This window comes from Phytophthora ramorum (genome assembly GCF_020800215.1).
Source record: "Phytophthora ramorum isolate Pr-102 chromosome Unknown Phyram_PR-102_s0004, whole genome shotgun sequence".
Classification (NCBI taxonomy): Eukaryota; Oomycota; class Peronosporomycetes; order Peronosporales; family Peronosporaceae; genus Phytophthora; species Phytophthora ramorum.
Window position 1 is genome coordinate 3,662,564 of NW_027150650.1, and position 20,942 is coordinate 3,683,505.

Genomic DNA, 20,942 nt, shown 5'->3' on the forward strand with positions numbered 1-20,942 from the left:
GCAAGTCATAAGCGCCAGCAATGGAGATTTGGTGAGCAGCGACGCAGCTATGGAGGTTGTACTGTTGGAGCTTCCTGCCAACCTTGGTGCGGCCCACAGCAGGACGCGTAGCCGGCGGCTACTAGCCGCTCGAATGCAGTAGCGTCGTCCGCTTGTCCTCCTGCTACGTCGGGACGACAAAAAAGCACCGCCCGTCTCCACCGAATTTGAGTGACACCCTCTCTACAGTGACCTGATATCATCAGATGGCTGCACTTATTATCGCTATTTTTACGGACGAGAGCATGAGGGCCCCAGCTCCGGGCGTCGCCATTGAGAGTGCGAGTTCTGTTAGCTCGCGCAGCACTGCGTAAATCATGCGCTCCGTGCGCTTCCAGGAGCGCGCCGACCGAGTCGAGTACGACGCGCTCACGACTGCCGAGCTGCTGGGGTCACAAGGAGGAGACGAGGACGAGAGCGAGATCCAAACAGACAGGAGTGAAGGCACCTATAGAGAAGAGCTGCAGTACGCAAGTGAAGACGACGAGCAGTCACTGCTGAGTCAATTGTCGGCGCTACAAGCGGCCGAGCGACTTCAATCTGTACGCTTCGAAGACGAGCTGCAGTCCGACGACGATTCACAAGAGGCTCAATACCCTTGCGCTATTGCAGCAGGAATCGATGCCTCGTTGTCATCTCCGCGATCTCCGTTGCTCAAGAAGTTTGCTCCTATTCAAGATCGCCGGGTGAACACTATTCTTCTTGAGGCACTGCATCTCACCGATATATCGAGAGACGAAATCGGACTGATAGAGCGATCGGTCAAGCGCCTGAATGACGCGATTCTGGGCTTTGCCTTGCTAGTTGACAAGCAGGTGAGAATCATTGGTGCTACGAGTCCCGAGGAGTGTGGGCGTGTCAAAGCGGAGATACAGGACTTGTCTCGTCAGCTCAAGGCCTCGAATGCACTGATTGAAAGCACTTGTGCACGAATGAAGAAGCATTTGGTTGTGGGACGGAACCAAATCAGCGCTCACAAGCGCAGACTTATGACCGACCAAAGTGAGACAGATAATTCAGATAGCGAAATGTCGGAGTGTACATCGCCGCGCTGTAGTGTCAACGAGCAGCAGCAGCAGCAAACGCAATGTAGACCACAATCGACGGGACAAGTTGGAATTCGCTTTAACCGGTCGCCCCCGCGACCAACTCTCGCACCAAATATCCCCTATGGCTGCAGAGGCCTCGCCGCCAAGAGCGCGAGCGCTATTCCTCCGATGAAGTCGAGTACCGTTTGTCCAGACAAGAGAAATAGCTCGCCATCAGTAGCGCGAACACCTCGACCCGCGATGGTGCCCCTTGTCTGGGTTCTAAAACCTCGTCCTGTCGTTGAAGATGACGAAGATGACATCTCTTCTGCTGGTATAGTGTCGCGCAATCTGTTTTCATCCGTGCTGGATGCCGTGGGGCTGCACGATAAAGAGTTCCTGGACATGAGGGACATGAGGACGCTCCTGCATGGAATACTCGCCTTTTTCATCGCTCGAAATCCGGCGCTGAAATTCCTGGACAAGGCCTATCATCGTCGTCTCATGCCGGAATATGTCAACCAACTAGCGGACTCGTTGGTGATGGATATGCAGCTCATTCCACAGGTAGGCGAAATTGTCTGCCGTTCTTGCATTGCCTTGCTCACCAACACTTCTTTCGTCCATGGTCTATTTAGCTCTCTGGGAGGTCAGTCATTGTGACCCCGGTCCAGACGCTCGAGGAGTACATGTGCACGGAACCGTTCCGCTTCGACCGACTGCTGCTCAAAGTCCATGTGAATGCTAGCGACAATTCGATGAACGATCCATCGAATGACTTCTTCACTCCGCCGCTGTTCGCGGACGCTGCAGCAGAGGCGGCCGCCACTACATACCCCACGAGTCCATTCAAGGAGCAGATGACTCGCAACGGAGGCATCATGAACGGCGGCAAGGCCGTCGAGCTCGTGGTGGCCAAGCCGCGTGATCCCGAGTTGATTGAAACTGCAGAGCAAACGCTGGGCATGGCCAAGCTGTTGCACGAGCTGGCCACGGCTGAGTGCGAGGCGCGGAACGGCAACCGCATATCGATCCGGGCCCAAGTGCCACACTCCAAGGAATTCTCAAGGGCGTACATCGCCTCATCAAAGGAGCTGATGCTCCAGGAAACGGGTTTAAGTTGAAGTGGCCCATTCGAAACGGAGCAAATGCACTTCAACGCGCATCACCAATGCCTAAGGAGAAAGAAACTAATTGCGTGCGTGCAAGCCTTCCCGGGTAAATGGCGGTCAGGCTAGTCGCCAGCTGCTTGATAGTCGCCCCTGACGCTCGACTACTCGAATGCATTTATACATCGCACGATCACTCGTGGGTTACCACTAACTATTGTCACACCCTGCTCGGCCGCTTATCGCCCCACTAAACCCTTGCTGTCCTTGACAGCTCCACACGGTGTTTGAAAAAAAAAAAAAACTCGCTCGACTACTAGTACTCCACCATGCGTGTCGAGTGGTTGCTGGCGCTGCTGTTGCGGCGGTACTGTTGTGCTCGTCGTTTGCGCTCCCGCTGCTCCTCCTCGGGGTTCAGCGTGGGCACGCTGTACTCGCAGAGCGAGACGTAGGACGACCCACGCTCTCGGATCGCACAAGGCGCGACGCTCAGGAACTTCTGCACGGCGAAGGATTCCCGTAGAAATGCCATCTGTTGTACTGCTCGTAGGAGCTCCTGGAAGCTGTCGCACCTGGACTGCAGGTGCGATCGGTCATGTCGTTTCCAGAATGTCAGAAAGCCTGCGTGGGGCAAAGCGGGCAATGCGAACGCCATGATGGCGCGCTCGAGCTTGTCCTCCTGGGTCATGGCAACGGGGGCGACGCCCCTGGCCAGTCTGGACACCGCTTTGCTGCGGTAATACTGCTGTCTGTTGTCGAGGATCTCGCTGAGCTGGCTGTGAAGGTCCTTGAAGTCCGAGTAGCTGCGGCGGATCGTGTACGTCTGCAAGGGGGCATCGTGGTCCACCACGTCGATGTGGTACATGACCTTCTTCTCGCGGCCTCGCATGGAGAAGCCGGAGAGCACGAGGTCTGTGCATGCGTCCGAGGAGGACGCGGTGGAGCGGCGACTGGACGTGGACCGGCCCAGCTCCTGCTGCCTGATCTGCTGCGTGTTGTCCGAGTGCTGCCTGGCTGCCACGCCAAGCTTCTCGAGCTCCAGCTCGTCGTCTGCGCAGCTCATGGTCGCGTTGGACGGGGGCTCGCGCACGTCGTCCTCATCCAGCGGCTGCGGCTTGTCCTCCGTCTCGCAGACGGGGTTCAACGTGGCGTAGATGCTGCTGCTGAGCGTGAGTGCGTCGGCCTTAATGGGCGACGGGACCAGCGCCTGCGCGGCCGCGAAGTACCAGTCCGGCAGGCGGTCCACGGCCGCCTCGAGCTGCTGCCCGCGCGACACGAAGGCGGTGGGCTCCGCCATGCTGTGCGAATTGACTTGTGTCTTGCGGCGCAGAACCGCCGCGGAGGGCAGCTGTGGGCTCCCGCTTGCCCATCTCCTTTACGTCCCGGTTTTGCTCGGTGAGAAGGTTATACTACGTTTCTTTTGAAACTGAATGTGTGACGAACTTGGATATGTTACGAATTTGTTGAGCCTACACTATTATTGACTTTCTACGCTTTGAGACTTAATATGTCGGCGACCCAAGACAACATGTGCCGGGTCAACTTGGATGCTTTTGCCGCCACGCAGCTGGTCCTCTCGTTGATGGCACAGCCTGCTGGCAAATTCGTGACTAGGCGCCCGACCTGCTGCTGCTATTCGCGCTTGAAGCTGTACAATCCGAGCGCCGGCGGAGTTGAGCTTTGTATCGGCATTGGAAAGGCCGAGCTGCCTCGGCCGGAGCTTCGGTTTTAGAGCTTGTGAAAAGTAGAACGCGCGAGAGAGCAGAGGACCTCCTCGCTGCGAGACTCGCAGTCCCCCCCCCCCCCCCACACACACACACCGCCGCTCTATATGACTGCTGGAGCAATGGCGTCGACGGCAATTGCATGACCTGCTTTGCCGGGCTTTGCTCATGGCTTTCATCAAGCAAGCGTCTTTATCATATGGCTATCTTCGGCCGTGCTAAAAACATGCAAATAGCGTTTCAAAAGCGTCCAAAAAAGTGTCCTCTGTCGGAGTGATGATCAGTTGAAGTAGTCGAGTCACTCGTTGCAGCATTGCTGCTGCGCCATGAGCTCGAAACGAGCCTCCTCAAGCAAGCGGAAACGGGACTCTTGCTGCCGGCTGCAAGATCCAAGCCGTAGATTTTTGCTCGAGCGCTCTCAGACCAGCACCGGCGAAACGCTGCGTTCTCTTTCGGTTGCGAGCTCCGACTTCTTCTGGTGTCGCAAAGCTTAGCGCTGCTTCGACGGCGATGGCATTTTTCACCAGACAAGCCAGGAATACCGTCAGTATAAATAGTTATAAAGATCAGCGCCACCGCACCTCCGACTTCCCCTCAGAGACCACCAGCCTCCTTGGCACCGCAACCTCCGCCACCTTGATCCAGACAACGTGATCCGTCCAGTTGGCGCCCGCGTGGCACTTTTTGGCACCCTTTTACACATTGCCATGACGTTCCAGCGATCGCCGCGGTCTGCCGCTGAGCGCCGGCGCGAGCGCGAGATGCAGTACGAGCTGCTCAAGTTCCACCGTAACCAGGCTGACCCGATCGCCACGAACCTCACCAAGAAGCGCACTCGGGAGCCTCGCGTCGAGATGGAGACCAACCCGTTCTGCTTGGAGCGCCAACTGGCCGACAACTACCAGCAGCTCAACTTCAACAAGGTGAATCGCTGGCCCCACGATGGATAACTCAAGAGTGACGTAAAAATTGGGGGTGTTGCGTAGACTAACATCAGTCGTTGTATCAATGTAGAACCCTCGCTTCTACTCAGTCTCAATGCAGGACGGCGCGCGCGTCGAGCAGAATCCTCGCAACCATTCGAGCGTAAGGGTTCACCGTGAAGCCTGCATCTTGTTGAAGTGTATCTCACATCTTTTGCTATGGATCTGTAGTTCATCAACCAATCCGCCGACTTGCTCGCCAGCTCGCGTATCGATGTACGTGCGCGACCCGAGTTCTCCACGTTACCACCTGCCACCTCGTACCTGCCAGCGGTAGAGCAGTTCACAGCCCCGAAAGTGGTTAGCGTCGACCCGAGCGACCTTCGACAATTTCCTGCAGAGCGCAGCTGTAAGAGCAGCGTTGCGACCAAGAGTGCTTCGGACGGCAAATCAAGCACTCGACACTTGTTCCCGCCAGGTCACGACCAGTACGGGTGAGTCGCTCCCTCTAGTCATACATACGTTCGCCACTCAAGCGTTCAGAACTCACGAGCTCGTTTTGCTTCAGCACGCACCTGACATCGCAGAGCGTGACGTTCGGTCACCGTCCTAGTGTACGTCTCATACTTTTTAGCAGAAGATGCAACGAGCTTACTTGCATCATGTCGATCGTCTTCATGCCAAACACCCCAGTCTGCAGCAAGGATGTTCGACCACCTGAGCAACACCATCAGCGGCGCCAATAGTCCAAGAAATCCAGGCGGCAAAACTTCACGCAGGGCCTCCTCGACCCCTGTAAGAACAGGAATGAGCGTCATGGAGCTGGCACAGCTGCTGGCCCCAGTAAATTCATCTCTATCCTCTTCAGCAGCTAGCAAGAACTCGAGCAAAGCATTGCAGCGCTGGAAAGCAGGGTCAACTGAAAGGTCCCTTACTCCATGTGAAGCTTTTCCTTTGGATGAAGCGGTCGACGACGAACTCAGACGACAAGAAGCCGAGAAGAGAAAGCGCAAGGTAGAGCTGGAGAGGGGGTTCATCAACTTCGTGTACAACCCACCTCGTGAGCTCAAGCCTGGTCAGTTTCTACCACCGGACCAAACGACTGCGCAGCTCATCGATAAGTATCGTAAGCTAGCTGTCGGCAAGTTGCCAGACATTTTCTAGTCCCCATGAAATGCATGCATTATTGTCAAAGCAACCGACCAAATAATATATGTGAATTTGTTTCAGCTGAGCACTACCAGTATATATGCACGACAATCAACTCTCTTGGGTGGCTAAATATGCGTGGCATTATTGCTATATCTCGGGCGCCTAGAAGTCCGGGTCCCAATCGCATTCGTTTCCGGGATCCTCGACCTCGTGGCGAAAGTCCTCAAAGTTAGATGTATCAAAGTCGTCGCGGACTTGGGGCACGATAGGAGGCCTCATACTTTTGTTTCGCAGACTTTCCCACTGAAAGCTCGAAAACCAGCGATGATTGATAATGTCCTTGATCCCGTGCTTCATGTTTCCTAGCCGTCGCGCTGGATTCTGACACAGCAGCTTCTGTACGAGGTCCACACTTGCTCGGCTGCGTTTCGCAAAATAATCAGAGGATAGAAGTGAGCTCGAGGTCACAGAGATGAAGACACGGTCAACTTACCCCATGTAGGCCGGGAATTTAATGTTGCCCTGAATAATGAGAGCGTAAATCTGCATAGGATCCTGAGCGTAGAATGGGGCCGACCCCGTCATAAGCTCGAAGATAAGAATGCCCAAAGCCCAGTAATCTACGGCCTTATCGTGACCCTTGTTCAAGATGATCTCAGGTGCGAGGTAGTCTGGTGTGCCACAAAGAGTCCACGTGCGGTCCGTCACAAGCTTAGCTAGTCCAAAGTCTGCCAGCTTCATGAATCCTTCGTTGTCCAGCAGAATGTTCTCCGGCTTCAGATCACGATACACAATGCTCTTTGAGTGCATGTGCTGGAAAACTAGCACGACACTGGCAATGTAGAATCGTGCAATGGGTTCCTCGAAATGGTCTCTTCGACGCAAATACGTGAACAGCTCGCCTCCCAGTGCAAGCTCTACCAGGAAGTATAAGTGCGTTCGATCTTTGAAGGTTGTGTAAAGCTTGAGAATGAACGGGTGGTCTAGAGCAAGCATAACTCGTTTTTCGTTCAACACGTGCTCCTTCAGGTTGTTCTCCACAATATGCGACTTGATCAGGCATTTTAGTGCGTATGCGCGGTTTGAAGCAGCATGACGCACTAGGCGGACACGCCCAAAAGCACCGCGGCCCAATGTCTGAAGAACTTCAAGCTCTTCGCGAGGGATTTCCATGTAGTACTTGTAGTCCGCGGGGTCCACTAGTTCCTCGGCTGATGCTCGCCGGTGCGCGAGGTGTTTCGCCTCTAGTTGGGCTGGTTCTCGGTCCATAAGCTCCTGGAGTGTGCCGAGCATTGCAATGAAGTGCTCACGTACAAGAGTGACACACTGCACTCTTGTGACTGCCGTGCAGGTTGCAGACCTCATCTCATCCTTAAAAAGAGCCATCTCACCAAAATGATCGCCAGCCTTCAGTCTTCGGATAATGTTTTCCTCGCTCGTGTTGGCGTCCAGTTGAGTGACGACAATCTCGCCCTTGGTGATGATGTAAAACTTCTCACCAACCTCTCCCTGCCGCACAATTGCAGCTTTCCCTTCAAACTCCTCCCAGTCCATTGCTGCTGCAACCTGCTGCTTTTCGGATGAGGTAAGTTTGCTGAGTATCGCAACCTTCTCCAAAACCTCAAGTGTCCGGTGAAGACGATTAAGCTTGTGCGAAGCTAGGATCTCCCTGAAAGTGTTACGCTCCAGAGCCCAGAGCTCGACTTCAGTCACTGCACGGATTGTGGCAGCGCGTGGCATGTTGTAGAGCAATGCCAGTTCGCCAAAACCCAAGCCAGGACCCAGGTAGCCGTAGCGGATCGGTGGTGCTTCGCCCATTGACACTAGAATTTCGAGCTGCCCACTTTCCACTGCGTAAAAGTTGTCTCCTTGCGCTCCTTGCTTGATCACGAAGTGACCGGGTTCAACGCGCATCGGGAAGAAGGCGTCCAAGCAATCTCGAAGCTCGCCGTACGACTGGCCTTTGAACAGCACGTTCGATTGTAGCACTTTGAGCAGAAGCTCTCTGGAGCTATCTCCTTTCGGGTATACTACGCGCTCCTTTGTCGACATGATCTTCCGACTTGGCATGACTTCAGCACTAACCTCGACACGGCGCAATTTGCCTTTTGACCCAGCGGTATGCCCGCTGCTATCGGGTCCGCCATTTTCATCCGTCGAGTTGTATCGACTTTTTGCGTCGCTGTCAGAGTGATCGATGCTATCTCGTAGCAACTCCTTTGCCTCGTCAAGTAACGTGAACCGCGAGCTGAAGCTGCCTCCCTTTTGAAGCGTATGTTCGGCGTTCGACACGCGGGACTCTTTGTCTTTCTCCTTGCCCCTCACCTTTGCCACCATCGTTGCCGCTGCAGCTCTTTCAGGCGTTACCTTCTCATCCGAGTCGCCACCAGGCGATGCGTGCATCGGACCAATGTAGCCGCCATTGGCCAGTCGTTCCTGCAAGGCGCGAATGACTTGGTCCTTGAGCATCAGCTCCTTGCGAATGCGTTCATACTCGTGCTTGGACACGCCGCCGCCCATCGAAAAGGTCGCAACTGGCAGTCGAAAAGAAGTTCGTTAGGCGTGGGGCATCCCCTGACAGGTAGGAGTCGAGAGTGTTAGCTGCAGGTAGACGTCCGACCCGCGCCGACTTGCATGCACGGGCGGCAACGCTGAGCCAGCTGTGACAAGAATTGCTGCCTTCGCCAGTAGAAATGCGTGCAGGGCTTGGTCGTCCACGCCAGCGCCGACCAAAGAGGCTATTTTTTCCTCCGCCACCAGGCCAGGCTCAGACGCCTCGGCTAAAAGCAAAAATAGTCGCGCTAACTAAAGATTGAGGCGACCAGCACTTCTCTTCTCACAGGAAGTCCATTGGCTCATTGCATGCTTCATATGCGCTTGATGCGGCTTGAGCCATGCAGCCGCAGCAACGCCATTCGGAGAATGACTACATGTTGGACCGGCTACACGTTGCCACGTGATCATGAAAGGGCGGCGCAGGAAGTTCGGTAAGTCACCACGGGCTCCGCTAATGCTTACTGCTTCTGCCACAGGGACGACGACGAGCAGCGGCTTCAGCGCATTTCGTTCGCGTCGAACCCAACATTCGATGGATCGACTCTGCTGGATCGACTGCTGTCCTGGAGGCGCTTTTTAAAGTGCAGAGCTAGTTTAACTGCGCAACACGCCCGAAATTTTGCGACGTTGGTCGAGTCAGTGCTTGGTAGCTTGTAACTCGAGTTGACGTCCTGGTTTCCCCTACTACCCGCTAGTAGCGGGCGGGAGAGAGTCGGCACTTGCAAGCCACACAGCTCGATGGCAACGCGTTGGAGGAATTAATCTATTCAAGTAGATCGAGACCATTTTCAAAACGTAAGTATATTACAGAGAGTAGACTGGTCTACTTAGCTTGCCGTAGCAAGCTTGGTGTGACAAGGTTTGGCAATACAATTGAAAGTGAGGCACATTAATGTCATTTAGCTCTACCTAACGCCACCTATAGCTTGGCAAAGCTTGGCAATACTCGAGGTGCTGCATGCACCCTGCGTGGGCGGCCAAGGCAGTCTCAGGATCGTAGGTGGCGGCGATCTGGCCGGTGGCACAATAAAAAGTGGTACTGCAGCACCGTTGCCCGAGTACGCAGAGCCCCAGTTCCTGGAGCGCGTCGTTATGAGCATGCTTGCTGGGTTACCAAGCTGATGCTTTCCTTTTACCTTTAATCTCCGGGCTGCATCCCGGCAGCTACTGTAGCAGGTTGCCGTGGCAGAAATGAGGCGCGCGATGCAGCATGGATGAGAGGCATGTTTCTAATCAAGCTACCGGGCTGCCTCTTGATCCTAGCGCTACAGGGCCAGTGCTGCATGATGGATTCGGAATGCTTGACTTCGCCCTGGTTTTGCTGAAGTAGTCACTGGAATCTACTTCCGTTTAAAGAAATGGCTTCGATCTACTTGAATAGATTAATTCCTCCAACGCGCGCCGTCGTTTCGGAGAAGAGAAACCGCATTGCGATGCCCCAGCAAAATAACCAGCAACCCAGAGTTGATCATTCTCCAGTTGATCATTCTCCAAACGAACGGCCTCGACCTTCGACTCGCTTCGCAGTCGTCTAATATCGTTATCATTGCCCTAAGTGAGGGTTGTCTCCCAGTTGCCTAACGCGACAACTACTCGGTACGTCGTCGCTGCAGCGTTGCTAACTGGAGCAACTTGTTTTCCGACACTCACCTGTCGATTTGCGAGCAGCTTCGACCGCGTATTTCATACCAGCCGCCAGTTTGAAACCCTCCTCATTCCGCATTTTGCGCCCTACAGAACAAGTCTCACCCTGAAGTGAGTGCCGAATCAGACTCAGACCTCATGCGCGTCGTAGCCCCCCACAGCCTTCGCTTTAGCGAGTCGGCGCTGCCCGAGCACTTCGACGAGTCGTTCCAGCTGCCGCCCAGCGCCAACCGCAGCAGCCTCGCAGCGCTGGACAAGCCGTATACCGGCTTCAATGACCCGTTCGGCATCCGCGACAGCTACACGAGCGAGGCCAGCGGCTTCGACGTGCTCAACTTCTGGAGCGTCGATGCGGACCATGACGCGTCGCACAGCCAGCTACTCACACCCACGGGCCTCATGGACCCGTACCAGGGCGTGACCGTTGAGGTGAACAACCACTCGATCAACAACCAGGGCGTCGTCATGTACCACGTGGACATCAAAGGCCCTGACGGGCTTCTCTCCACGTACACGATCCGGCGCCGCTTCCGCGCCTTCAAGCACCTCCACAGCGAACTGAGTCGCCTGCTGGCCGAGTATCAGGCGTCCCGCGTCCAATTGGAAGCGTGCATAGCGACGTCCCCCGACGGCCCGGAGAACCACATCCCACTGAGCCCTCACAGTGCCGCGGTGCTCACCAAGGCCCCACCAGTGTCCAATACCAACTACAGAACAGTCACGTTGCCGGCCTTGCCCAGCGCAGGCGTCTGGAGTTACCTTAAGCGCCACGACGTGCGGCTGGTGGAGCAGCGCAAGAAGCGGTTCCAAGAGATCCTGCGACTAGCTATTCGCCACCCGGCCACCAAGACCAGCGAGGTGCTGGACGAGTTCCTGAGCGTCGCTCCCAGCGAGATTTCGCAGCGAGGCTCGTCGTACGTGTCGCTGCAGGATTACAGCGTGCCAGTGTTTGACCGCCAACGAGAGTCCATTGAGCGACGACAGAGGAAGATGCGAGTACTGGAAGTTCGACGACTGCGCGCAGGTTCCGACAGCCAATTCGGAGAGCGGGCGCATCAGTAGCGAGCCTGTACAACTCACAGTAGCTGTATCGATAGTAATGAACGTTTTCGTGACGGGAAGAAATCGCGTGTTCTCCATATTTCATTGATGGCATCCATGGTGGACAACTAGAACTGCGACCGCAACCCACCCTTGCTCTTGCCGATGTGCACGGGCAGTTTAGATTTCGTGTCCTGCGCGGAGCGCGTCGGTTTCCGAAACAGGATGCGACCATCACCGCCGGTAGCTGCTCGTCGAGGCGGCGTGTCGGCTTCTGACAGATTCGTCTTTTGTTTCTTGCTCTTGGGCATCGTTGACGATGTGGACGGCAAGCCAAGTGCACCGGAACTGCCTGATATTGCACCGCTGACCTCCTTCGCGCGGTAGAAATCTGGTGCGAGGTCCACAAGCCAACGAGGGTCGATCCTCGACACATCGCGCACAAACTCCTCCGTGGTGAGCACGCTCTGGTGGAACATGATCCAGTCGGGGAGCGTGCCCATGTGATAGTACACGGAGGTTGGGTGCAGTTGCACGGGTCGCTGGTCCCGCAACGTACGGTAGACACCGTCTGCATGCAGCTTGGCGGCGTTCGCAAAGTAGCCGCTCACCAGGCACTTGCGCATAGTCGCGCTACGAGCCTTGTCATCTTCGTTGTCGCTGCTACTGCCGAGTCTCACGTAGCCATCCTCGTCATCGACATTTCTGTTCCCCAAAGTCTTGAAGCGGGTCACATACCGCTTGAGATGCCGACGGATTTCTGAAGCGCGTAAAAGCGCCCGATGGCTCAACAGGTAGTCATCGCACCATGATCGGCTCCTGTTATTCTCTACGAATTCATCGTAGATGGACAAGTACATCATGTGGTCGCCGTCAGGGTGTGCAAAATGCTCCATGGCCTCGGCGACTTTTTCCTGTCGCTCTCGGGAACCGCGCGAACCCAGAAAAACATCCCCAACAGATAACACACTAGCAATGCTGAGCATCTCACGCGTGCACTTAAAGTGAAATGAAGAGAGCAAAACTTTTGCCAGCGCTGGCGCCACAGGAAACTCGGCCATCTGTGAGCCCAGCGGATCTATGAGGCGGCAGTCCGTGCCAATAGCACCCAACGAAAAGAGTAGCTCCAAAGCACGAATCAGCGCCTCTGGAGATGGAGGTGACACGAAATCAAAGTGTGCCAAGTCCTGGATGCCCATACTCAATAGATACAGCGCCACTGTTGCCAAATTCGTACGTTGCATCTGTGGGATTGTCTCCTTTGCGAGCTGTGTCCGGAAATGATCTTGTGTGCAAAGGCGGAAACACTTTCCAGGCCGTGAACGACCCGCACGGCCTGCTCTTTGCTTCGCTGAAGCCTTTGACACGGGTGCAGTGAGTAACGCCTCCACTCCTGTCAGCGGGTTGAAGAAGGTGAGCTTGGTGAAGCACCCGTCGACCACAAACACTACGCCTTCAATAGTCACGGAAGTTTCAGCGATGGTAGTGGCGACAATCACCTTGCGACGAACTCCTCGAGGGGCAGGTAAAAATGCGTTCTGTTGCATGTGAAGTGGTAGTGTTCCGTACAGAGGCACCGGGAGAATATGTGTTGGTGCTCTGTCGTTCAGCGTTCTAACGACAAAGTCGATCTCTTCTTGTCCAGGCAGGAACACCAGCACGTCTCCCTCACCTTCATGTTCATCAATCGCCAGCACCGTATCGATAGCTTTCTGCAGATAGTCGCCACACGGCTCCTGGAGGTACTCGATATCCACCGGAAACTGTCGTCCTTCCACCGACACCGCGACAACATCCTTCAATGCTGGCATTGAAGACATTAACCCCTCATCCTGTTGATTCTCCTTCTTCCTCGAGCGGAAAAACTTAACGAAAGTGTCGACTTGCAACGTAGCCGACGCAATTATCACTCGCAGATCGGGCCGCTTTCGTTGAATCTTCTTGATGAGCCCCAGCAGCAGATCCGTCTCCAAATTGCGCTCATGAGCCTCATCCTATCCAGTAACAACAGCATCAACCACAATCAGCAACTCCCTCCTAACCACCACTTCACCCTGTGCAGCAATATCCTCACCAGCATTACGACCGAGTATCGAGACAGCAGAGGGTCTCTCATCGTCTCTCTCAGCAGCAGTCCGTCCGTCACGAACTTGATCTTGGTGCGCTCCGGATCCCACTTGTCTTCGAACCTGACAGCATATCCCACCTCCTCCCCCAGTCGGCAGCCCATTTCCTGGGCCACGCGCTCTGCGATCGTCACGGCAGCTACTCGCCGCGGCTGTGTGCACACGATGATCCTGTTTCTTGGCGCTTCTGTTGTTTGTTGTCCTCGTCTCGGGCGTGATGTGACCCACCCTGCCTCCATCAGGTACTGCGGCACCTGTGTTGTCTTGCCAGAGCCCGTGGCGCCCACGAGGATCGTCGTGGCGTGTGTCTCGACCGCGTAGAGCAGCTCCTCGCGGTGTTTGGATATTCGCAGCTGAGCCCTCTGAGAGCGCAGTGGGAGCCCGTGCAGCGGATTAAACTGCACGGCCGGCAACTCCGCATCCCGGGGGAGGTCTCGAGCCGCTTCGGCCTCGACGCCAGGGAGTGTGGCGCCAGGCCGCCAGAACGCCGCCATGATCGTAGCAGCTTCGACGTGTGTGAGACAGTCACTAATTCACTTGAGTGACTAAATGATACCGTTACTGTTGCGGATGAGTGACGGTTCGTGAACCGGTTCAACTTGAATTAACCGGTCAATTTTTTCTTCGCCACCGGGACCGCCAAGAGCCATCGGATGGCTGGTCGAGGTCCTTGGGTGCCGAAATCCCCATTACGGCTGCACTAGCTAATTAAACAGGGAGCGTTGTAGCAAGCACCAAGTCACCATGGTAAGCATGACATCCTGTCCGCCCTTAAAAGGCTCCAAATGACTGCACCACCAGCAGAAGACGACGGAGGAGCTGCTGCTGCTGCTATTGGCGGCAATTTTGACCGAGCAATGGGAACAGAGCGACGAGCAGCCAGCAAGAAGGAGATACATTAGTGACAGGAACCGCAGGCCATATACAGCAGCAGCAGCAGCTCCAGCAAATGTCCAACCACGGGCGGCAACATGTCAGGTCTCTACAGCTAGCAATGGTTCTAACGCTGTCCGCCTCTTGTGATGACGCTCCGTGCAGCCGCCTAAGACTCAGCAGAAGACCAAGGAGCAGAAGATGGCCGCCGCCATGGCCGGTGGCAAGGGCAAGGGCAAGAAGAAATGGTCCAAGGGCAAGGTTCGCGAGAAAGTCGCCAACAAGGTGCTGTACGACCAGGAGACGTACGAGCGTCTGCTGGTGGAGGTCCCCAAGATGAAGCTGATCACGGCTTCGGCCATCGTGGAGCGCCTCAAGGTGAACGCCGCGCTCGCCCGCGCCTCGATCCACGAGCTGGAGGACAACGGAACCATCTCGAAGGTGCTGGCCCACCACACACAGCTCATCTACACTCGCGCTGTGGCCGCCGAGGAGTAAGAAGCTGCTAAAGTTCGATGCTGTCTGCCACTTTCGCTCCGATCGCCTCGTTTTGGACGATGATGCCGTTGCGGGTTGGTTTATTACTGCTCGAGGATGAAGACAGGCGGGCGAAAGGAGCAGGCACGTGTGTCTGTGGCAAAACACCGCGCCTAGAGTGAGGACGTGCCTCCACTGCCGCCTCGGTCGTCGTGGTAACCCCGCAGCAAAAGAGCGAAAATGGAACACGTCCCTCCCTGTTTAAATTACCGCTTTCCTCTCTCTTCCGAGCCTTTTTGCTAGCAGTTGTGATCTATCTGTCGAAGAGGTTGGCGAACATGGTCTGCTGTTTCTTGCGAAGTTGTGTTTTGGCTGTCTGGGCGCGACTCAGCGCTGATCGAAACAGTTTGTTGTCCGGGTCCACCCCGCGCAGCACGATCAGATCGGCCAGTGCATTGTCAAACTCTTTGGATGCCACGTACGCCTGGCTGCGGCGATAGCGCGCCTTGACGTGTGAGTCATCCAGCTCCAGTGCACTTGTAGCAGCGGCGACACAGCGGTCCACATCCCCATCGCCGTCCAGCTTCGAGTAGCACGTAGCCATGTTGGCGTAGCAGGCAACAGCCACAGGGTTCACGATTTGCAGTTCGTCCGTAGAGTACGCAATCTTCGTGTCCAGCGTTTCATCCGAGCGAGGGGCGGGCGCCTCGAGCCACGCCAGAGCGCGTTTGTAGAGGCGCACAGCAGCGCTGTAGCTCTCGTGCTTAAAGGCTTCGTTACCACGCGCTCGGTATTCGCCAGCACGCGCCAACTTCCACGTGAACCAGTCAGGCGCTTGTCCACTAGACGGCGCTTCAGCTTCTTCACCATCCAGTTGCAGTTTGCAATACAGCATCGTGCTGCCGTCCTGCAGCCCCCACTCAGCAGCTCTGGAGCCTAAACTGAGGGCGTCCACTGCGATTGGGACCGCGTTGTCGCTCATGTTCGTGGAGTCGTGGCCGCTCTTCCCTTTGTCGTTCCGTTTCCGCTCCAACAAGTCCCAGACGCGCTGCTGGAGCTCCGGAATCAGTTGAATCCCAGTCGGATCCAGTGGACAGGACGTCGATTTTGCGTTAAGGGCGCTTTGAGACCGCGGAGGTTGCACCAGGTTTAAAGGGAGGCTTCCACCCAACAAACACGCTGTCTCCGAGCACGTGGCGTCTCTATAGAGCGACCAACGCACTCTCCCAGCGTCGCGATCCATCGTCATCTCCACGACCAATAATGGACAGTAACCAGGGTTACAACGTAACTTTTATGAAGCCATGCACGGACACGAGACCTGCTGGTTACGCTAACCAAAACGCTGCGACCGCTAGGACCACAACGAGGACACTTAGCGACGCTCGTGGAGTATTACATGGATACAGGCGGTCCCATTCGTAGCGCAGGCAGTTGAAGTCTTCGAGCTGGCAGCCCCAGTGTCCACATTCGCTCAGGTGGGTACACAGCAGTCGGGCCGAGTTTTCCAGGCAGAAATCGTGCCTCACGAATGTCTCGGCGGACACCTCGGCGCACGTACAGCGAGATACTGACATGGCTTTCCTGTGCAAATTGTCGCTGCGTAGACACTCCTCCGAGCACATGGTGGAGAGCAGATCTGCCTGAGGTACAGGCCCATACCTTCCAGCTCGAGCGTTCTTGAGGTACACAATGCGCGACTCGCACATTGTCGCCATGATGAAAGTGTCTCGGCCCTCGTCAGATTCAAGGAACTCGTTGTATAGAACCAAATCGCACTGTAGCCCTTCCACAAGATGCCGAGTCGGTGGATCACTTGTGTTGGGCGTCGTCAGCGACAGAGACCTCATCGTGACATTTGAAGCTTGGACAATTGCATTGTGAGCGCACAGAGTCTCAATAACCCACCAGAATACTGGCAAAACACTGCAAAGCCTTGCTGTGCATGCCATGCCGAGAGCCTCGAGACGCGAACGGATCTGTCGCGTCGTTTCGCAGCCCAAATCCCGTTGAACGGCATACGAGGACCTACCATGTAGCATATTTGCGCTTTTGGTGGTCATTGACGGTCTCTGATGGAGGAATTCCTGCTGCACCACTGCGTCACGTCGGACGTGGCGAAATCTGCGGCTGACGACAAAACTCGTGCGTCTCCTTCAATTTGGCAAACTTCGGGCCGAGCCGAGTGCGTTTTGGTGCAAGAAAACTGCCAGGCTCATGGTGCGTCGCGTGTCATCCTGTCGGCCATGCTGAAGCTCACGCTGCAGTCCTCCAAGACGTCAAACGTGCTGTTTATCACGCTGGTACGGTGTGGAGAAGCTGCTTGGATGCTTTGTTGCTTTTCGCTGATTTTTGTGGATTGATTTTTGCAGGACTCGCCTTTGACGGCTCAATGTGTTGAAGTCTCGACCAAGTTCACGCACGTCGACTACTTTGCCGATGCTGCAAACTTCCAGTCGCCGACTTCAGCTTCACATTTGATTGGCAAGATACTGCAAGACATTGAGAGCGTTGAAGCGAAAGTTGATCTGAAGGAGGCGACGTCTGCACGGCCGATGGTCGTGGTGCTGGACTCGCTGAATGCTCTTCTACAGCAGACTTCGCTTCAGCAGGTGCTACTGTTTCTGCGTCAGCTGCGCACTCATGCTGTCATTGGTTCGGTGATTGCACGTCTAAACGCTGGGGCTGAGTCTCTTGAAGTCGCCCAAGCACTGGCAGCTCAGGCATCGGCGTTGGTGCTGGTGGAAACACGCCCGTCACTGCGTTCCTACCCACTTCTATCGAAGGAACGAAGACGAGAGATCCCTCAGGGAATGCACGGGTTTGTGCTGCTTATCCGGCAAAAGAAGGTAATCCGAGCTGTTGTGCGAATTTTTGACGATGTAGAACGTTAATTAACGTTGTTGTTGCTTCTTGATTCAGAACGGTCGGAGTAGCGAAAGCATGGAGTTCTTCCAAGTGCTGGGCGACACGATGCGCTTCGTTGCTGCTGCTGACGTTGACAGCCATGCCGACCTAGCACTAGCATCAGCATCTAATGTCAGCACAGCGGCAGCCTCGACGAAATCTGAATTCAAGCGAATGCCCAAACCTGACGTCAAGCCGTCCTTGACTACGCGACCAGCGCTGCATGAAGGCTCGAGTCGGGTTCCATTACCTGTGAGCCAAGAAGATGTAAGCTTCAATTTGTCCATTAGTGCTGCTGAGCAACGGGCTAAAAGCCAAGTCCAACTGCCTTACATGCACCAAGGCGCAGGCAAACTTAGCACAAGCGAGATTGGGGGTAAAAGTTCCAATGCTGACCCTGTTCCTGGAAACAATCTCTTCTTTATCGACGAAGACGACCCGGATTGGGATGATGATGATCTGGACGACGACTTGGACATTTAAGAAATCAAAGCGTTCTAAATTTCTTGATCAACAGAATATACTACAGTACATGTACTAACGATAATACAGTACTACTTCCTGGCTTTAGCGAAATTCTCTTCATCGATTGCAATCGAGATACTAGGAAGTCTTCCCTCACAGACAGGATCGCTTTCCTCGGCGAGTAAAGGGACATTGGCACTGCTTAAAAACCGATCGTCACCTCTTTCACGATAGCAGCGGCACTTGACGTACTCTGCTCCAACAGGTGTGCCGATATCATGAAGGCTACAGAAGCGATGCTCTGATGCTCCACTTCCATGAGTTTCATTCTCCATAATATGTCTTCGGCCAGCAGCAATCGGCGACGCGTTGGACGGAACAACATAATCGGCGATAAGCCCGTGAACATTTGGCACTTGAAACTCAACATGGATTTCGTCGTCATCAATTGTCGGTGCAGAAGGCGTCTCACTCCTGTGCACCGCTGACTTTTTGAGATCCCTTGATTCGTCACTTAAGCAATGCACTGCAATTGGCGTTTGGTGTAGCATACGCAGCACGACCACGAGACTCGCAACCTCCCAGGAAAAGTAGTGCAGCGTCACATGTCGCCATGAACCAACAACTTCCATTATATCTATCGCATTCTCACTATTCTGCGAGGCGATCACAGCACAGACAACTCCATGAGCAACCAGCAGCTCCGCCAGAAGAGTGCTGCACATTGCCAAATTCTTCAGACACGCGATAGTCAACACCGGAAGCGTCAACCGTGCGGTTTTGCTCCATTTTTCAGTAACCCTCCATTGGTGCCGACGTCGATATCTCCATAGAATCTGCACTGCTTGCCCCTGATATTTGAGCATCAGCAGTCCCAACGTGGTCCAAATCATTGCTGAGTAGCCAAACATCATCCATTGCGGCACCACCAACCCCCACTTGTCTCCTTCAGCTCGGCAGATTGCCACAAGTGTCACCAATATCACAAGTGACACACAAAATGCCACGAACACCACAGTCAACACTCCGTTGTTGCTGCTAGACGAAGCTCCAGGCCAGCGACGTTGGAACACGACACGCACTGCGAACAGCAAAAGGTATCCATATAATGCCGCCATGGCTACACTGGGCATGTCCAACAGAGCGAAAGTTGCCAGTCTCAAGAAAATACTCATCTCCTCCAAGTTACTTATGGCAGTCAACGCGAAAAATACCACGCGAAGCCCCAGAAGCAGCAAACATGTGCCATATACTGGTCGGTGGAATGCTCGGGTCATGACGAAGCTTTGAGGCTGGCAGGACGCGCGTCGCTCGAGTAAATGCACTGCAAACAGTCCTCGGACAATGGGGACCAATAGGAAGAGGCATAGAACGAGAGAACCAAGCTGCCAGAGCATGAGGAAGGCGAGGGGACGCGGCGACGAGAAGCTCTCGAGGAATAGCGAAATGATACGTCTGGCTTGATTAAAGTATACCACGAGTTTACCTATGGTAGAGCCTTCCCGTAAACTGGGACAAGGAATAGTAGGAACGTGGCATTACCACTTCAACTTGCCTTTTTTGACAGTTGGCCGATGCTGCCGTTGGAATCGGAAGACTTGAAGAAAGTTGTCGCGTGGTGGGCGACAGGGATTGGGAGCTTCTTTGCTGCATGGTTTTCAAGCAGCTCGGGCCCATTCATTCTCAAATTGGCTTCGTGGAGATTAAGTCGAGAGCAATCAAGGCAAGTCAAGATGATTTCCTCGTGGGATCTCGTTCGCCCGACAATGTGGCACCCCTTGTCGATGCTGGAGCTGTCCATGATAGACACGAGTACGCTGCCGCAGCTGACCATGAACATGCGCAACGTGCCCGGTGTTAGCACGGACGAAGAGTTTTTCAAGGACCTTCCCACGACGGAGCGGCAGAAGGAGACCGAATCCAAAGCGCCCGAGGCCGACAACCAGCGCGCATTCTCGTCATACTCGTTCAGCAGCTCGTCGGTGGTGGACGAGAACGGCCACAAGGTCATGAGCACACGTCGCCGCTACGAAGACTCGACGGGTCGTCTGAAGGCTGAACACGAGCGCGAAGTGCTGGGTAAGCGCATGAAGACGATCTGGAACCGCAAGAACGCCAAAGACGAGGGCGAACACCACACGACGTGCTCACAGTGTTCGTCGGACGAGTTCGAGAAACTGTGGAGCCAGACGGCGTTCGGCAAGGCCCAGGAGAAGAAGAGCAAGGAGCTCAAGGAATCGGGCGAGGCTAGCTCGAGTTCCCAGCAAAAGCAAGTGGAGAGTGCGCCGACGAGCAAGTCTGAGTAAGGTGCAAGTTGGTTTGTGATCGGAACGGGAGCCGCGAACTGTGCCCTTCGTGGGCTTTGACCAAGCATCGGCGGTGACAATTCTTGATTGAGGTGAAGTAGGTACATGATCAGGTATTGTATCGGTAGCCGTTTGCTATGAGAATGAAGTATGTTTTGACGCCACAGTGCAGAGATTCTTGAACGAAAATCTCGTTAAGTTTAGGATGGCGCTTCAATCAAATTTGATGTGTACGAGCACCACACAACTTTAACTTGGTGATGGCCCCCACTTGGCCCACATTCTATGAGGGCAAGCCGTGGGCGACAAAGCATGGTCTGAGTGAAAACAATATATTTACTACAGTACTAGTATTGTGGCATCACGGCAGGAGGGATTCAACTACGCCGTTCTGGCGCCATAAGTTTCACCTTAGCTTGAGAATTTTCTCGCTGTTACTACTCGCTATGATCTACACATGCTCATCGCAAACTGCAAACTTGTCTTCAGGAGGGTCCTAGCAAGCTGGATCGTTTGCTCATCAGGGTGGACTGCGTCGAGATTGTCGATTGAAGAAGTCCATTCGGCGAGGC

The 20,942-nt window shown here is 54.7% G+C and overlaps 10 protein-coding genes across 10 annotated transcripts; 6 read left to right on the plus strand and 4 right to left on the minus strand.

Moving 5' to 3' along the window:
- Positions 1–356: 356 nt before the first annotated feature.
- On the plus strand, positions 357–2,191 carry KRP23_5572 (uncharacterized protein; the record flags this gene model as incomplete). The annotated part of the gene is made up of 3 exons (XM_067890655.1): positions 357–1,041; positions 1,408–1,634; positions 1,706–2,191. The coding sequence occupies 3 exons, from the start codon at positions 357–359 to the stop codon at positions 2,189–2,191; spliced, it is 1,398 nt and encodes a 465-aa protein (XP_067747184.1).
- A 301-nt stretch (positions 2,192–2,492) lies between these two features.
- KRP23_5573 (uncharacterized protein) lies at positions 2,493–3,473 on the minus strand (the record flags this gene model as incomplete). Its single annotated transcript, XM_067890656.1, has 1 exon — positions 2,493–3,473. One exon carries the CDS (start codon positions 3,471–3,473, stop codon positions 2,493–2,495), a length of 981 nt encoding a protein of 326 aa, XP_067747185.1.
- Positions 3,474–4,607: 1,134 nt separating this feature from the next.
- Positions 4,608–5,987, plus strand: KRP23_5574 (uncharacterized protein; the record flags this gene model as incomplete). The annotated part of the gene is made up of 5 exons (XM_067890657.1): positions 4,608–4,823; positions 4,915–4,986; positions 5,055–5,317; positions 5,392–5,437; positions 5,517–5,987. 5 exons carry the CDS (start codon positions 4,608–4,610, stop codon positions 5,985–5,987), a joined length of 1,068 nt encoding a protein of 355 aa, XP_067747186.1.
- A 150-nt stretch (positions 5,988–6,137) lies between these two features.
- On the minus strand, positions 6,138–8,495 carry KRP23_5575 (cGMP-dependent protein kinase 1; the record flags this gene model as incomplete). Its single annotated transcript, XM_067890658.1, has 2 exons — positions 6,138–6,396; positions 6,469–8,495. The coding sequence occupies 2 exons, from the start codon at positions 8,493–8,495 to the stop codon at positions 6,138–6,140; spliced, it is 2,286 nt and encodes a 761-aa protein (XP_067747187.1).
- A 1,818-nt stretch (positions 8,496–10,313) lies between these two features.
- On the plus strand, positions 10,314–11,237 carry KRP23_5576 (uncharacterized protein; the record flags this gene model as incomplete). Its single annotated transcript, XM_067890659.1, has 1 exon — positions 10,314–11,237. The coding sequence occupies one exon, from the start codon at positions 10,314–10,316 to the stop codon at positions 11,235–11,237; it is 924 nt and encodes a 307-aa protein (XP_067747188.1).
- Positions 11,238–11,344: 107 nt separating this feature from the next.
- Positions 11,345–13,836, minus strand: KRP23_5577 (putative pre-mRNA-splicing factor ATP-dependent RNA helicase DEAH9; the record flags this gene model as incomplete). The annotated part of the gene is made up of 2 exons (XM_067890660.1): positions 11,345–13,210; positions 13,291–13,836. The coding sequence occupies 2 exons, from the start codon at positions 13,834–13,836 to the stop codon at positions 11,345–11,347; spliced, it is 2,412 nt and encodes an 803-aa protein (XP_067747189.1).
- Positions 13,837–14,086: 250 nt separating this feature from the next.
- Positions 14,087–14,713, plus strand: KRP23_5578 (40S ribosomal protein S25; the record flags this gene model as incomplete). The annotated part of the gene is made up of 2 exons (XM_067890661.1): positions 14,087–14,089; positions 14,381–14,713. The coding sequence occupies 2 exons, from the start codon at positions 14,087–14,089 to the stop codon at positions 14,711–14,713; spliced, it is 336 nt and encodes a 111-aa protein (XP_067747190.1).
- A 292-nt stretch (positions 14,714–15,005) lies between these two features.
- On the minus strand, positions 15,006–15,935 carry KRP23_5579 (Peptidyl-prolyl cis-trans isomerase D; the record flags this gene model as incomplete). Its single annotated transcript, XM_067890663.1, has 1 exon — positions 15,006–15,935. The coding sequence occupies one exon, from the start codon at positions 15,933–15,935 to the stop codon at positions 15,006–15,008; it is 930 nt and encodes a 309-aa protein (XP_067747191.1).
- Positions 15,936–16,767: 832 nt separating this feature from the next.
- On the plus strand, positions 16,768–18,082 carry KRP23_5580 (uncharacterized protein; the record flags this gene model as incomplete). Its single annotated transcript, XM_067890664.1, has 3 exons — positions 16,768–16,995; positions 17,065–17,541; positions 17,615–18,082. 3 exons carry the CDS (start codon positions 16,768–16,770, stop codon positions 18,080–18,082), a joined length of 1,173 nt encoding a protein of 390 aa, XP_067747192.1.
- Positions 18,083–19,797: 1,715 nt separating this feature from the next.
- KRP23_5581 (uncharacterized protein) lies at positions 19,798–20,370 on the plus strand (the record flags this gene model as incomplete). The annotated part of the gene is made up of 1 exon (XM_067890665.1): positions 19,798–20,370. The coding sequence occupies one exon, from the start codon at positions 19,798–19,800 to the stop codon at positions 20,368–20,370; it is 573 nt and encodes a 190-aa protein (XP_067747193.1).
- Positions 20,371–20,942: the final 572 nt, after the last annotated feature.